The sequence below is a fragment of the Onthophagus taurus genome, chromosome 10 (assembly GCF_036711975.1).
Source record: "Onthophagus taurus isolate NC chromosome 10, IU_Otau_3.0, whole genome shotgun sequence".
NCBI lineage: Eukaryota > Metazoa > Arthropoda > Insecta > Coleoptera > Scarabaeidae > Onthophagus > Onthophagus taurus.
This window is the reverse complement of record NC_091975.1, coordinates 6,031,966-6,047,376: the sequence shown is the minus strand read 5'-3', so window position 1 is coordinate 6,047,376 and position 15,411 is coordinate 6,031,966. Positions and strand designations below refer to the sequence as shown.

Genomic DNA, 15,411 nt, shown 5'->3' with positions numbered 1-15,411 from the left:
AGTATTCCAGAAAATGTTAGAAGGTTTTAGACAAATTTTTAAGCATTTCAGAAAGTCTTAATTCAAAGTTTTAACATATTTAGTCATTTCTGACAAAATTTTGATCATGTTTAATAAATCCAGTTGATTTTAGGAAAACAGAATGGATGGAATATTTTAAAGAACACACCATCTCAAATAAGACAGAAAAATGGAAGTAGAAATGACACCGACTTCAAAATATTCTCGGAACAAATCATGAAAACATGCAGGATAAGACAGGGTATGAGAATAAGTGGAGATTGGCCAGAATATGCATGTGTGGATGACCGAAAGGAAAAAGACCACAAGGACGACCGCCCAAGAGATGAACACAGAGCTGATTCTCTTCGTCTAGGGAGTAAAATCCAAACATGAGGCTTGACAAACAGGAATGCATTCCTAGTTGAAAGTAGAAGAAGTTGATTTTAAACCGTTTCACCTAATTCCAGAAAATATTAAACAAGTTTAGACAAGTCTTCATGACTTTTGTTAATCTTAATCTTGTCATTTTTTGTCTCAACGCAAGGTTTTGAGATATTTATTAATTTCTGATACAGTTTTAATGGCAGTATGATATCACCTATAGCAAAGGATAGCAGATGATCATTTAATCTCCTACATAAACGAAGAAACCTGGAAAGAAAATAGCTTTATCACCTCAAGATATAAAAATATAAACTTAAAACCACATCGCATAACATTTCATAATCATTTTTTTAGCTAAGGTTAACGTAATATAATTCGCAGGGGGTCTGACAATCTCTTATTCTATACAGATAAATTACACCTATATCTTATCTTAAAATTTTCTCTCCATCTCATTTCTTTCACGATTCTTAGAGAAACTGAGAGAGACCACTAAACCACCTCATTTTCCTGAAACGTTTGAAAAACGAGGACAAACACCACGTCAGAGGCGGTGTGTCTCCGCGTCAATATCTCGATCTCTCTCATTCTGTTTAAAACTTGAGATCTCTCAAGATTCAACGCAACTTCTTGGTTCAAACGACCCCCTTTCTCTCTACTTTTCTTACGTAGGTAGCCACACCTCCTACAAATCGGAAGATTTATAAACAACAAACCACGTTTAAGAACGTTTTTTTTTTCTGAAAGAATTTTTTTCTGCGCAGTTTTTTTTCGACGAATTTTGGCGAAGTTTGTAGCTTTTTTCTTGGGTGGTTGTGGTGGGGGAATGTGTTTTAGGTTGAAACGAGTGGGGCCTCAGTTGTTGTTTTCTGTACAGGTTACGTCAAACGGACTAGAGATAAAGTCGGTTCAGTTCGGTTGCAGGGAGACAGAAATAAGTGCGCTATAATAAGTATTTAAGAAAGGGAGCGTTTTAAGTTAGTGAGATTCCATACGTTCGTAAAGAAACATCATCAAAAATAATTAAGATAATTAGAAAACGAAATTTTGACAAGTTTTTGAATAAGAAGTAGTATTTTTTTGGAACCCAGTGAACAAAAAAAGTTTTAAATTTTGTGATTCGATTTTTTTTTTGAATTTAATTACATCGAAGATAAAGAATGGTTATTCAAACTCAAAAGGTTTGTATTTTCTTGTTTACCTGCTTAATTTTTTTAAATTCTTTCAGTTTTTTTGACCTGACTAAAATTTATGGGGATTCCTTTTACCGTTAAGATTAAGGCAGTTCAAGGTCTATTCTTTAAAATAAGTCTTTTTTAAATAGATCTATTTTAAAGAAAAATAATATTAATTTAATAACATTAAACAACTTTAATACCTTTCACTTTCACTTTAACGATTTTAAAATTACTTATTAATTACAGTATGTATGGTTAGTTTTTCTCAAATATTTGAAAGCAAAAAAGATTTTTATAAAATATCTTTGGATTTTCGGCTGTTAAAAACAAATATTGCTCACAAATCGTTCTCAAACATATAAAACAATACGAAGAGCAAAATTTTTTTGATTGATTGTCGTTTATTAGCCCTCTGAGATTTTCTGGCAAGTTCTAAAAGTTTTCCAAACAATACACTATCTTAGACGTCTACCTTGAAAGATGAAAATGATGTTAATTAAGCTGTTGCTCTTGCTGAAGACTTAAAGGCTGTGGGTACTAGTTGGTGAAAGTAATTGATGCCTTAAAAGATGCGTTTTGAATCGTGGAGATTACTTTTTTGAGATATTAGCAATATTTAACATTTCTAACACTTCTGAAATGTCAAACAAAATTGCCAGGACAATTTATTTCTGTTTTCGTGCAGATTCAAGTCCAATATTTGATTCTTTATGTGCTCCAAAAACTTTGACACAGAATCTTCGAAGATCATTTAGCAAGCAGATAAAATTGTATGATTTTGGCTAAATTGGATCTTTATTTTTTCCGTAATATCTTTTTTAATTATTAACTTTCTGACATCATAGAAATTTAGGTTGGATTCAATCATTGTTATCTCAAAAACCAAACATGATTTACAAAAACGGTTTTGACCATGAAAAAATACATACTTTCCTCTACAAATCATAAACGTTTCACCAAGATATCTTAAGAATTCGATTTTTTAAAAACTTGGTAAAAAATTGTCAACTTTATAAAATCATAAAAATTGAGAGTGAGTTCAAAAATTAATATCTCAAAAATGAATCGACATTTTCAAATACGGTTTTGATCATAATAAAATACATACTTTCCTCTACAAATCATAAATGTTTCATCAAGATATCTTAAGAATTCGATTTTTCCCGATTTTTTAAAAACTTGGTTAAAAATTATCAACTTTATAAAATCATAAAAATTGAGGTAGAGTTCAAATATCAATATCTCAAAAACGAATTGAGATTTTCAAATACGGTTTTGATCATAATAAAATACATACTTTCCTCTATAAATCATAAACGTTTCATCAAGATATCTTAAGAATTCGATTTTTCCCGATTTTTTTAAAAACTTGGTAAAAAATTGTCAACTTTATAAAATCATAAAAATTGAGGTTGAGTTCAAAAATTAATATCTCAAAAATGAATCGAGATTTTCAAATACGGTTTTGATCATAATAAAATACATACTTTCTTCTATAAATCGTAAACGTTTCATCAAGATATCTTAAGAATTCGATTTTTCCCGATTTTTTAAAAACTTGGTAAAAAATTGTCAACTTTATAAAATCATAAAAATTGAGGTTGAGTTCAAAAATTAATATCTCAAAAATGAATCGAGATTTTCAAATACGGTTTTGATCATTATAAAATACATACTTTCTTCTATAAATCGTAAACGTTTCATCAAGATATCTTAAGAATTCGATTTTTCCCAATTTTTTGAAAAACTTGGTACAAAATTGTCAACTTTATAAAATCATAAAAATTGAGGTTGAGTTCAAAAATTAATATCTCAAAAATGAATCGAGATTTTCAAATACGGTTTTGATCATAATAAAATACATACTTTCTTCTATAAATCATAAACGTTTCATCAAGATATCTTAAGAATTCGATTTTTCCCGATTTTTTAAAAACTTGGTAAAAAATTGTCAACTTTATAAAATCATAAAAATTGAGGTTGAGTTCAAAAATTAATATCTCAAAAATGAATCGAGATTTTCAAATACGGTTTTGATCATAATAAAATACATACTTTCTTCTATAAATCGTAAACGTTTCATCAAGATATCTTAAGAATTCGATTTTTCCCGATTTTTTAAAAACTTGGTAAAAAGTTGTCAACTTTATAAAATCATAAAAATTGAGGTTGAGTTCAAAAATTAATATCTCAAAAATGAATCGAGATTTTCAAATACGGTTTTGATCATTATAAAATACATACTTTCCTCTATAAATCGTAAACGTTTCATCAAGATATCTTAAGAATTCGATTTTTCCCAATTTTTTGAAAAACTTGGTACAAAATTGTCAACTTTATAAAATCATAAAAATTGAGGTTGAGTTCAAAAATTAATATCTCAAAAATGAATCGAGATTTTCAAATACGTTTTTGATCATTATAAAATACATACTTTCCTCTATAAATCGTAAACGTTTTATCAAGATATCTTAAGAATTCGATTTTTCGCGATTTTTTTAAAAACTTTGTAAAAAATTGTCAATTTTATAAAACCATATAAATGTAGGTTGAGTTCAAAAATTAATATCTCAAAAATGAATCGAGATTTTCAAATACGGTTTTGATCATAATAAAATACATACTTTCCTCTATAAATCATAACCGTTTTATCAAGATATCTTAAGAATTCGATTTTTCCCGATTTTTTAAAAACTTGGTTAAAAATTGTCAACTTTATAAAATCATAAAAATTGAGGTTGAGTTCAAAAATTAATATCTCAAAAATGAATCGAGATTTTCAAATACGGTTTTGATCATAATAAAATACATACTTTCCTCTATAAATCATAAACGTTTCATCAAGATATCTTAAGATTTCGATTTTTCCCGATTTTTTTAAAAACTTGGTAAAAAATTGTCAACTTTATAAAATCATAAAAATTGAGGTTGAGTTCAAAAATTAATATCTCAAAAATGAATCGAGATTTTCAAATACGGTTTTGATCATTATAAAATACATACTTTCCTCTATAAATCGTAAACGTTTTATCAAGATATCTTAAGAATTCGATTTTTCGCGATTTTTTTAAAAACTTTGTAAAAAATTGTCAATTTTATAAAACCATATAAATGTAGGTTGAGTTCAAAAATTAATATCTCAAAAATGAATCGAGATTTTCAAATACGGTTTTGATCATAATAAAATACATACTTTCCTCTATAAATCGTAAACGTTTCATCAAGATATCTTAAGAATTCGATTTTTCCCGATTTTTTAAAAACTTGGTAAAAAATTGTCAACTTTATAAAATCATAAAAATTGAGGTTGAGTTCAATAATTAATATCTCAAAAATGAATCGAGATTTTCAAATACGGTTTTGATCATAATAAAATACATACTTTCCTCTATAAATCATAAACGTTTCATCAAGATATCTCAAGAATTCGATTTTTCCCGATTTTTTAAAAACTTGGTAAAAAATTGTCAACTTTATAAAATCATAAAAATTGAGGTTGAGTTCAAAAATTAATATCTCAAAAATGAATCGAGATTTTCAAATACGGTTTTGATCATTATAAAATACATACTTTCCTCTATAAATCGTAAACGTTTCATCAAGATATATTAAGAATTCGATTTTTCCCGATTTTTTTAAAAACTTGGTAAAAAATTGTCAACTTTATAAAATCATAAAGATTGAGGTCGAGTTCAAAAATTAATATCTCAAAAATGAATCGAGATTTTCAAATACGGTTTTGATCATTATAAAATACATACTTTCCTTTATAACTCATAAACATTTCATCAAGATATCTTAAGAATTCGATTTTTCCCAATTTTTTGAAAAACTTGGTACAAAATTGTCAACTTTATAAAATCATAAAAATTGAGGTTGAGTTCAAAAATTAATATCTCAAAAACGAATCGAGATTTTCAAATACGGGTTTGATCATAATAAAGTACATATTTTCTTCTGTAAATTTCGAGCATTTTGTTAAGATATCTTAGGAATCTGGTTTTTCACAATTTTTTAAAAACGGTGTGAAATCTATATAGCCTATTTTATGAGTGAGAAATTAACCCGATAGTTATTGAGATTTGTTTTTGGATCAGATATCTCAAAAAACATCTGTTTTAAATGAAGAATGAATTTGTTTAAAGCTAACTGTGAAGGTGTTTAAAAAGTTCAGAATAAATTTAGAAATATTTTGCAAGCATTCTTTAAAATCTTCCTTATCACTTCAAAAAGATAAACTCAACTCATTTTTCAAGGTTAACTCAACATTGCCTTTAATGCCTTATCATTTTCCGTTTCTTATCTTCAAAGTACATAAACTTTTACGTAGCGTTTTACATTTTTTTGATTTTTTTATCAACGTTTTCCCCAGAATATAACTTCTAGAATGTATACAGTTATTATTCTATAGTCTTTTTGAATAATTCATATAAACCTGGTTGTTGACCTTGATATAACAGCCGCAACTCCGCAACTGGTTGTCTGTAGAAAGTTCAAAAGGTTCACTTTTTTGATTTTCTTTAATTGCTGTTTTTGAATAAGATATCGAGATTAAAACTTTCTTAGTAACAACAACGAACGATGCGTCTATGATTTAAATTTATAACAAAATGTCAAGGTTATCAAAGAAGCACAAACGCTTGTGTATTTTTTAAATTATTGTTTTTAATTGTGTTGAAATATTCGAAAGTGGTTTTACACAGCTTGAAACCTATACTTTAAATATAATTAAACCTTAATTTTCTTATTGAGCTACGTCAATCAATTCAAGTTCTAACAGCATTTAACAGCTTCCCGTTCTATCTGAAGTGGTAAAAGGTAATTACTGAAAACTGGTTAATCGTGTCTTTAACCTCGGAAATACGAATCATTTTAAGAACGCTTTCGTTAAAATGAATTCTTATTTATATATATTTAATGTTTTGCAGTGTGCTTGCCGATGGGTGTTGAGACACCAACACAAATTGAAACAAGCAGCGAGAAGTTGCCATTTAAAAGTAAAAGAAGCACTTGGAGTTGAAGATATTAGACCATACGAACAAGAGAAAAGTGATTCTCAACTAGAAACATTCAGGGTAAGTTAATATAACAAGTATATTTGCAATTAATAATTTTTATTGTTTAGTTTGCAGATTTAAAAACGAATTTAGCCGAACCCCATCAACTCCGCATGAAACCCGATGTGAGTGAATTAAAATTTGGTTCGGTTTTTACGGACCACATGATGAAAGCTTTTTATCATGAAGCTTTAGGGGGGTGGCAAAAACCGGAAATTATTCCATTTGAAAATATTTCTTTGCATCCAGCGGCTAAAGTACTTCACTACGCCATTGAGGTATATTTAATAAAGTGATTTTAAAAATATAAATCTAATTTTCTTTGAAGTTATTTGAAGGGATGAAAGCTTATAGAGGTGTCGACGGTCGAATAAGAATTTTTAGGCCCGATATGAACATGAATAGGATGAATCTTTCCGCAAAATCTTCCGGATTACCAACTTTTCATAATGATGAAATGACCAAATGTATGAAACGACTTATTTCTATCGATCAGGAGTGGGTTCCACATGCTGAAGGTGCTTCTTTGTATATTCGCCCAACTCTTATTGGAATCGATGTAAGATTAATCATAAAAAATTTGTTTATAATTAATTTTTTTTAATTTTAGGGAACTTTAGGAGTTGCTCAATCAGAATCAGCACTTTTATTCACAATCTTATGCCCAGTTGGGGCGTATTTTTCGACGGGGAATGATTCAGTTTCACTTTTAGCTGATCCATCTTACACAAGAGCTTGGCCCGGCGGGTGTGGGGATCGAAAAATGGGCTCAAATTATGGCCCAACGATTCGGGTACAAAATCAAGCAACTAAACGGGGTCTCCAACAAGTTTTATGGCTTTACGGTGAAGATCATCAATTAACTGAAGTCGGAACGATGAATGTATTTATGTTTTATATTAATGATGAGGGTGAAAAAGAACTTGTTACGCCTCCATTAAACGGTTTAATCTTACCTGGAGTTACGCGGATGTCGATTATTGAAATGGCGCAAGAATGGAACGAATTTCGAGTTAATCAACGAACGGTTACGATGAAAGAATTGGTTAAATTACATAAAGAAGGAAGAATATTGGAGATGTTTGGTTCGGGAACTGCTTGTATAGTTAGCCCGATTTCGTCAATTTCATATTTAGGGCAGGATATTAAAATACCTACAACTGAACATAAAAGCCCTTTGTATGCAAGGATAAGAGATCAATTGTATGCGATACAATATGGACATATAGAACATCCTTGGGCGGAAACGATCGATTAATTAATGAAATAATTTAAAAAGAACGTCTTAAAAGAAGCTTTTTAATCAATGTCTGTGTTATTATTTTTTTTTAATTCTAAGTTATTAATAATTTTTAAACTATTAGTAATTTATAAAATAGACATTTTTTGAGATATCAACCAAGTATTTTAAATTATTAGGTCTTATTATTCTCAAGATTTTAATTTTTGATAGATGTAGATGAGTTGTAAATAAATAATTATTAATAAAAATGTTATCAACAACTTTGTACAGTTCTAAATGGATAAATAAATTAGATTCTTAATTATCTTTTATGTCATTAGACTTGTCATGATTTGTCATTTGTCATTTAAATGTATAAATTGGGACTGTTTGGAGGTGGAGAAAGAAATGATGGACGATATATGGTTGGTGGAAAACCAGTTTATTACGATGTATACTCGAAAATTTATTTAATAATAATTTGTGTTAATTAAATTTTATTTAGGGTGGTCACGTACCTCCTATAAACGCGGCTAGAACGCCGGCTGTTCAACCGGGACGTCGCCCAGAATATGAGGACTCTGTAGATAGTTACGAAAATGAATTTACATCGAGGGCGATTCGACACGCTTTTATTAAAAAAGTTTATTTTTTACTATTTATGCAACTCGGTTTTACAGCCGCGGTAATCGCTCTATTTCAATTCGAGTAAGTTTTTCAATCATTTTCATTTTTAATCTAATAACTTTTTTTTAGGCCCAATTGCAATTTATTTGCGCGGAGATATTTTTTCGTATCGATAATATTCTTGTAAGATTTAACTAAGAAATTATCTCCCAACACTTTTAACAAAGCTAAATTCATTTCTAGAATGGTATCTTTAATTTTTTATATGGTTTTAGTATGTGTTCAAGCTGCGCGAAGAAATTATCCATTAAACTTCATTTTATTTGCTATTTATGTAAGTTAATTTAAATAATTCTTTATTAATCTTCCAGTACACGTGCTTCTACTGTTACGAAAACCCGAATATTTCTAGTTCTAGGCCTAGTGTTAGTTCTAGTTCTAGAACTCTGCATAGCAATTAAAACTAGAACTAACACTAGACCAAGAACTAACACTAAATTTAGAAGTAGAATCATTCGGGCTTAGCCGGGCGTCTCTTAAGACGGCTAAACCCGAATGATTCTAGTTCTAGGTCTAGTGTTAGTTCTAGTTTTAATTGGACCGCGTTATGCATCATTTGACTAAGCGACAAATGAACAATGTTGAGAAAAACGAGATTTTCGTTTTCATCTCTCTAAAAACATAAGACTTCTCAAAATAGACAGGCTCAAACTATTGAAAATTGTTTGATGACTGTCTATTTTTATCACAGAACACTGATGACAGCTATCACAAGCACAGAAGCCGCTTGGTACGTTTTACTATTATACAGGGTGTTTCTGTCGTGGCATAAATTTAACTACAAATACTAGAGTCAATATGATGATTCGTGTAAAAATTTTTGAAGAAAATAATCTAGAGTTTGATTTTGTACTTTTAAACTGATTTTTATTTTATATAGAAATTAAGTCTAACTAATTTCGGCCCTTGGCCATCTTCAGAGACTCTACAAATAGATTAACAACTCTCATTTTATCCATTTTACAAACAAGTTTCTTAATGTTTCTTTTTCTTTTGTTAAAAAAGATCTTTTAATTAAAGTTTAAAAAATTGTAAAATGAAATTAAGGACGAAGTGTTACAAGTTTACAGGTTAAAATTTAAGAGCGCTCTTTTTTAACAAAACATATTAAGAAACTTGGGAAAATTCAAGAATCATCATGTGACTTAAAAATCGACGATTTTTTTTAATCAATGTGAAATGACCCAAAAAAGTGCGGAAAAGTGACTAACACTAGATTAACATCAGTTATAACACTTCTATTATATGATAACTAACTCCAGGTTTAAAATGGCAACCTCAATTTTGACATATTTGTAATCTTCATTCAAAATCCTTTAAAATGAGTACAAACACGACATATTTATCTTCAATATTAATGAAGTTATGGTCAACTTCCGGTTAAGAATGTCAACGTCAATTTTGACATATTTGTAATTGCTGTCAAAAATCCTTTAAACTGAATCCAAACATGATACGTTTAATTCCAATATTACTCGAGCTATAAGCAACTTCCGGTTTGAAATGTCAACGTCATTTTGACATATTCTTAATTTTTATAAAATGTGTTAAAATTTGTCACAAAAACGGAAATATAATAAAAAAATCAAAAATTAAGGTTGGTATTAATATTTAAAAATTAAATTGCTAACTTGTTGACTTCTAACTAACTAAATTGTTAACTTCATTGTTGCTAACTTCGGGTTTAATGTTTTTTATTCTAACTTTTTTGTTTTTTGAGATAAGTGCGTCTTGTTTGCACTCATTTTAAAAGTTTTTTTTAATAAAGAATACAACATGAAAGAGCACCATGAAGTTGTCCATTTGTCTATTATATGATAACTAACTTCAGGTTTAAAATGTCAACCTCAATTTTGATATATTTGTAATCGTCGTGGAAAATCCTTTAAAATGAGTCCAAACATGATACGTTTAATTCCAATGTTACTCGAGCTATAAGCAACTTCCGGTTTGAAATGTCAACGTCATTCTAACATATTCTTAATTTTTATAAAATGTATTAACATTTGTCACAAAAACGGAAATATAATAAAAAAATCAAAAATTAAGGTTGGTATTAATATTTAAAAATTAAATTGCTATCTTCATTGTTGCTAACTTCGGGTTTAATGTTTTTTAATCTAACTTTTTTGTTTTTTGAGATAAGTGCGTCATCTTTGGACTCATTTTAAAGGTTTTTTAATGGAGATGACAAATATGTCAAAATTGACGTTGACGTCTCAAGCCGGAAGTGATTGTATTTCCATTAATATTAAAGGTAAATATGTCGAGTTTGTACTCATTTTAAAGGATTTTTTATGAAGTTGACAAATATGTCAAAATTTATAGTTGAAAGATCGAACTTTTTGGTGTTTTGAGATAAATGTGTCATGTTTGGACTCAATTTAAAGGTTAAAAAAGACTTTAAAGATTACGAATATAATAATAAAATTAAAGTTGACATTGGCAACTGAAAGTTTTTTTCACGACTAAACCCGAATGTTTCTCGTTCTAGGTCTAGTGTTAGTTCTAGCTTTACACTAGTACTATCACTAGAACTAACACAGAAATATTAGGGTTTAGCTAAACTCAAATGCAATAAGTGCAATAAAAATATGCAACATAGTGATATGTTATGCTAACTAGCGCTACCTACTGCTGTCGTTTGTAAAATGGATAACATGAGAGATGTTAATCTATTTGTAGAGTCTCTGAAGATGGCCAAGGGCCGAAACTAGTTAAACTTAAATTCTATATAAAATAAAAGACATAAACTTTTAATTTTATACTAATATCTAGAGAACGACACTGGTCCGAAATTGTAGGTTCATCTATTTTTTCTATTGTGGAATTTCTTGGTATATTTAAGTGTCGTATCTAAGTCGATTCTTACAACATTATTTTAGATTAAAAAACTTACTTATTACACCATTACCTACCAGACAGCATGCAAATTTCTAAAAACGATAAAATGTCGCTTAGTCAAGTGATGTATAAAGTGATCCAATTGTTATGCAGCGCTAGATCTAGAACTAGAATCATTCGGCTTTAGCCGTCTTAAAAGACATACGGCTAAACCCAAATGTTTCTAGTTCTAGGTCTAATATTAGTTCTAGTGACAGTGCAAGGGTAAAACTAGAACTAACACTATACCTAGAACTAGAATCATTTGGGTTTAGCCGTCTTTAAAGACGTGCGGCTAAATCCAAATGATTCTACTTCTAAGTATACTGATAGTTACTATGTAGGCTAATCAAAAGATGGTGTTAGTGTGAAATTAGAAACATTAGTTATTTTAATTTTTAGACTATTATATCTGCAATAGGATACGCATTACTAGCAGCACTTTACGCCCCGGATATAGTTCTTTATAGTTTTGGTATAACAGCAGCTGTTTGTCTTGCAGTAACCATTTTAGCGATGCAAAAATGCGTAAATACTTTAATTTTGACTCGACAAATTTCTTTACGAAACCTTTTTTAGATCGACATAACTGGCTGTGGAATGTATTTATGTTTAATCGGGTTAGTTATATCACTGTTTGGTTTAGCCACGATGATTACAATGATGATAATGGGTTGGAACGAGACTACAAGAATTTTGTACTTGGTTTACGCGTCAATTGCAGCGTTAGTGACTTCTTTGGTATTACAAAATAATTGATTATAAAAAAAATAATTTCATTATTTTCGTTTTAGTATTTTATGTTTATGACTCAATTAATTTTGGGCGGAAAGAAATACGAGTTATCACCGGAAGAATACGTTTTAGGTGCTATTATTTTGTACACGGAAATAATGCAGTTGTTTGTATTAATTATGGGGATTTTTGGGGCAGCTAGGAATTAATTATATATCTTAATATTGAAAATAAATTTAATTTTGAAGGACCACCCAACCAACACTATCTTATTCCGAGCTTTCGTCCGCCAATATAAGAAGCCAATATAATACTAAATATAAGAACTAAAGCAGTATCAAACACATAGGAAATTTTTCACTCTATCCAGTGGTATATAACTTTAGTAGATCGCATGGTTGCACAAGAATGATGTTAATGACAGTTATGATACTAATCATTTATATACGACAATTACATGCAGTTTTTGGAGGGTAAATGCTTGTGCAACCATGCGATCTACAAAAGTTACACACCATTGTATAGAGCGGGAAATTCTCTATAGGTGCTATATGCTTTCAGAGTTTTGTCCGTATCACAAAAGAAAGTGATGACGTCGTAAACATTTACATGAGACAATTTTACGCGGTTTTTGCAATTTTGGGGAGATAAATGCTTGTACAAGCATGCGATTTATGAAAGTTATGTACCACTGTATAGAGCAGAAAATTTCTTATTCGATACAATTGATATTGCGTTAATTTGCTGTTCCTGCCAAATAAAAGAGTTATATTGAGAAAGGCCGATTCTATATATACGATTGTTTATTAGACGTGTTTTTTAGCCAACGCCTATAGATATTTTGAAGAACAAAACGTTTTTGGATGAAGAAAAAATTAACCTTTCTAATGGTGTAGTTAATAATTCGCTATCTTTAAAGACAACGAAGATACCGGCTTGTAAAGTAGGTAGGTGGAAAAATAAGAATAGGTAAAAATTACCCGTGTGAAGTTACCCATAAATTCCATCCATAAAAAAAACTTTTTTGTTTGTGTATCGATTTTAATGATTAATGGCGCATTAGGAAGATCTCGTAGAGTTAAAAAACTTAAATTCCGCGAAAACAGTGAAATATATAAAAAAAATCTCTAACTTTAGAGTCCCAAAAATTGAAAAGTAATTAATATAATATCAGGTATGATTATCAAATCAGAATGCGTATACTGTCTTCTACACAAAAGTGAATTTTGGTCGTCGCTAAATCATATCGGTAATTAGAAAAGTGCAACAACGCACCAACCTGTTTCCAGACGTACGTGGCGCCAGGCGGTTCTTTGAAAAGCAAAATCATATCCATAAGTATAACTTTTTTGTTAATGGTCCGAGTTAAGTTTGTAATACCTTTTTGGAAAGATTTCGTCCTGTAGATCATGTCATAGTAATGGCGGCGCGAAATTCTAACAATAACGGTAATTAAACGAGTAAAAACGTTATAAACAATCATACCCATAAATATTAGTTTTTTGTTAATTTTCCGATTTTAATATGTGATACCTTTTTGGAAAGGGCTCGTCCTGTAGATCATATCATAGTAATGGCGGCGCGAAACTCTAACAATAAGGGTGATTAAACGATTAAAAACGTTATAAATAATTATATTCTTAGTCCTTTAAACATTGTTAGTAACTATCCCACTTTTATAATAAGTAAAAACACAGTATATTAATAAAATACTATAATTCATTATTATTAACGACAAGTTAACTGTATATTATATAATTTTTCTATATAGTTTTAGATAATAAGTATCTAAAACTCGCTACAACAATTACTTACAAAATGAGATCAAAATTAAACAAAATTGTATAAGTAGTCAACTACTAAAATCTAATTTAATTGTAGTTACATTTAGTTGCTACATTAAATTGTATATAAAAATTGATGGCACATTTTTATTGTACCGTATAGGGCCGTTACCCTCAATCAAATAGAAAGACAGTCTTTCAAAAAATCAATAAAGTATGTAAAAATAGAAGGATTGCTAACATTTTCAGATTCTAAAAATGTTTAATTTTTGCAATAATTAATATTAAAATTCAAAATTCCCTGTATAACAGCTTTGGTTACGTTTACGAGGTTTTCACGTAAGATCAAGAAGATCAGACAAAACGTGAATCGTTCGGATCTCTTCTTCTAGCGCATAAGATTCTCGTGGCATCTCGCTCATGCACTTTTATTGATTTTTATTTCAACCAACCGCCTGCGAAACGACGGTGACGTATCCAAAGTTTTTTCAAATTTTCATTATTTATTTTTTTTTAACTAAGGCCCTGTTTGGAAAATACAAAATTAACAGAAGTCTTCAATTTTACTAAACTACATTACCCCATTACAGTTTAAGATCGCTGTCTACAAAATTCAAACCGCTCGTCCAAACTATTTTTGCAGGTATCATGGGCCATCTACGAGCATTGTTTGTATTTGAATTCATTATGAACCTCTTCAGCGAAATAGAGACATTTTTCCTTTAATGAGTCGGAGTTTTTTTAATAAAGTTTCAATAATGATGTTTCTGAATGAATCTGCATTTAATGATTTATTTGATAATATACAGTCAATCAAATCACAGACAAGAACTCCACAATTGTATCAATCTGCTTGTAAAGGATAATCTAGTTTTGGAAATTTGTTTTAAATGTTCCTGGCTGTTGTTAAAGGTCGTATTTTCATACTGAGAATTGTATGTTAATGGATCGCATTTCGCTCAACTCTCTTCTGGCACTTTGTTTGACTTTTCGTTTATTACACATCTCGTATTAAGTTATATTTATTAGTTATTAGTTAGTTACAGACAATTAACAATAACGTTATATTTATGGATATGATTGTTTATAACCTTTTTAATCGTTTAAGTACCGTTATTGTTAGAATTTCACGCCGCCATTACTATGACATGATCTACAGAACGAACCCTTTCCAAAAAGGTATTACCCAAACCTAAATCGGACCATTAACAAAAAAGTTATACTTATGAATAGGATTTTATTTTCAAAGAACCGCCTGGCACTTTTCTAATTACCCATATGATTTAGCGACGACCAAAATTCACTTTTGTATAGAAGACAGTATACGCATTCTGATTTGGTAATCATACCTGATATTATATTAATTACTTTTCAATTTTTGGGACTCTAAAGTTAGAGATGTTTTTTATATATTTCACTGTTTTCGCGGAATTTAAGGTGTTCCCGCCTAAAATCTGCGCCGCCAAAACTATGTTATG

The 15,411-nt window shown here is 29.5% G+C and overlaps 2 protein-coding genes across 3 annotated transcripts; both read left to right on the top strand.

Moving 5' to 3' along the window:
* The first annotated feature begins 1,235 nt into the window (after nucleotides 1–1,235).
* Nucleotides 1,236–8,169, top strand: LOC111413669 (Branched chain amino acid transaminase). The gene is made up of 5 exons (XM_023044708.2): nucleotides 1,236–1,568; nucleotides 6,494–6,640; nucleotides 6,691–6,900; nucleotides 6,951–7,181; nucleotides 7,233–8,169. The coding sequence occupies exons 1-5, from the start codon at nucleotides 1,548–1,550 to the stop codon at nucleotides 7,878–7,880; spliced, it is 1,257 nt and encodes a 418-aa protein (XP_022900476.2). The 5' UTR covers nucleotides 1,236–1,547; the 3' UTR covers nucleotides 7,881–8,169.
* Nucleotides 8,170–8,213: 44 nt separating this feature from the next.
* On the top strand, nucleotides 8,214–12,399 carry LOC111413670 (protein lifeguard 3-like). 2 transcript variants are annotated; one of them, XM_023044710.2, is made up of 7 exons: nucleotides 8,214–8,296; nucleotides 8,350–8,552; nucleotides 8,601–8,654; nucleotides 8,715–8,805; nucleotides 11,817–11,942; nucleotides 11,994–12,139; nucleotides 12,209–12,399. In XM_023044710.2, the coding sequence occupies exons 1-7, from the start codon at nucleotides 8,216–8,218 to the stop codon at nucleotides 12,222–12,224; spliced, it is 717 nt and encodes a 238-aa protein (XP_022900478.1). In that variant the 5' UTR covers nucleotides 8,214–8,215; the 3' UTR covers nucleotides 12,225–12,399. The 2 variants fall into 2 exon arrangements, with proteins under 2 accessions (XP_022900478.1, XP_022900477.1); XM_023044709.2 differs by having other exon boundaries at nucleotides 11,994–12,155.
* Nucleotides 12,400–15,411: the final 3,012 nt, after the last annotated feature.

What these genes read in the sequence shown, in the direction of transcription:
- LOC111413669 (XM_023044708.2), top strand. Translation starts at nt 1,548, where the DNA reads ATGGTTATTCAAACTCAAAAG. An exon ending in TGGTTATTCAAACTCAAAAG is followed by an intron (nt 1,569 to 6,493) that starts GTTTGTATTTTC and finishes AATGTTTTGCAG; the next exon opens with TGTGCTTGCCGATGGGTGTT. An exon ending in CTCAACTAGAAACATTCAGG is followed by an intron (nt 6,641 to 6,690) that starts GTAAGTTAATAT and finishes TTTATTGTTTAG; the next exon opens with TTTGCAGATTTAAAAACGAA.
- LOC111413670 (XM_023044709.2), top strand. Translation starts at nt 8,216, where the DNA reads ATGTATAAATTGGGACTGTTTGGAGGTGGAGAAAGAAATGATGGACGA. An exon ending in TTCGTATCGATAATATTCTT is followed by an intron (nt 8,655 to 8,714) that starts GTAAGATTTAAC and finishes ATTCATTTCTAG; the next exon opens with AATGGTATCTTTAATTTTTT. An exon ending in TCATTTTATTTGCTATTTAT is followed by an intron (nt 8,806 to 11,816) that starts GTAAGTTAATTT and finishes TTTAATTTTTAG; the next exon opens with ACTATTATATCTGCAATAGG.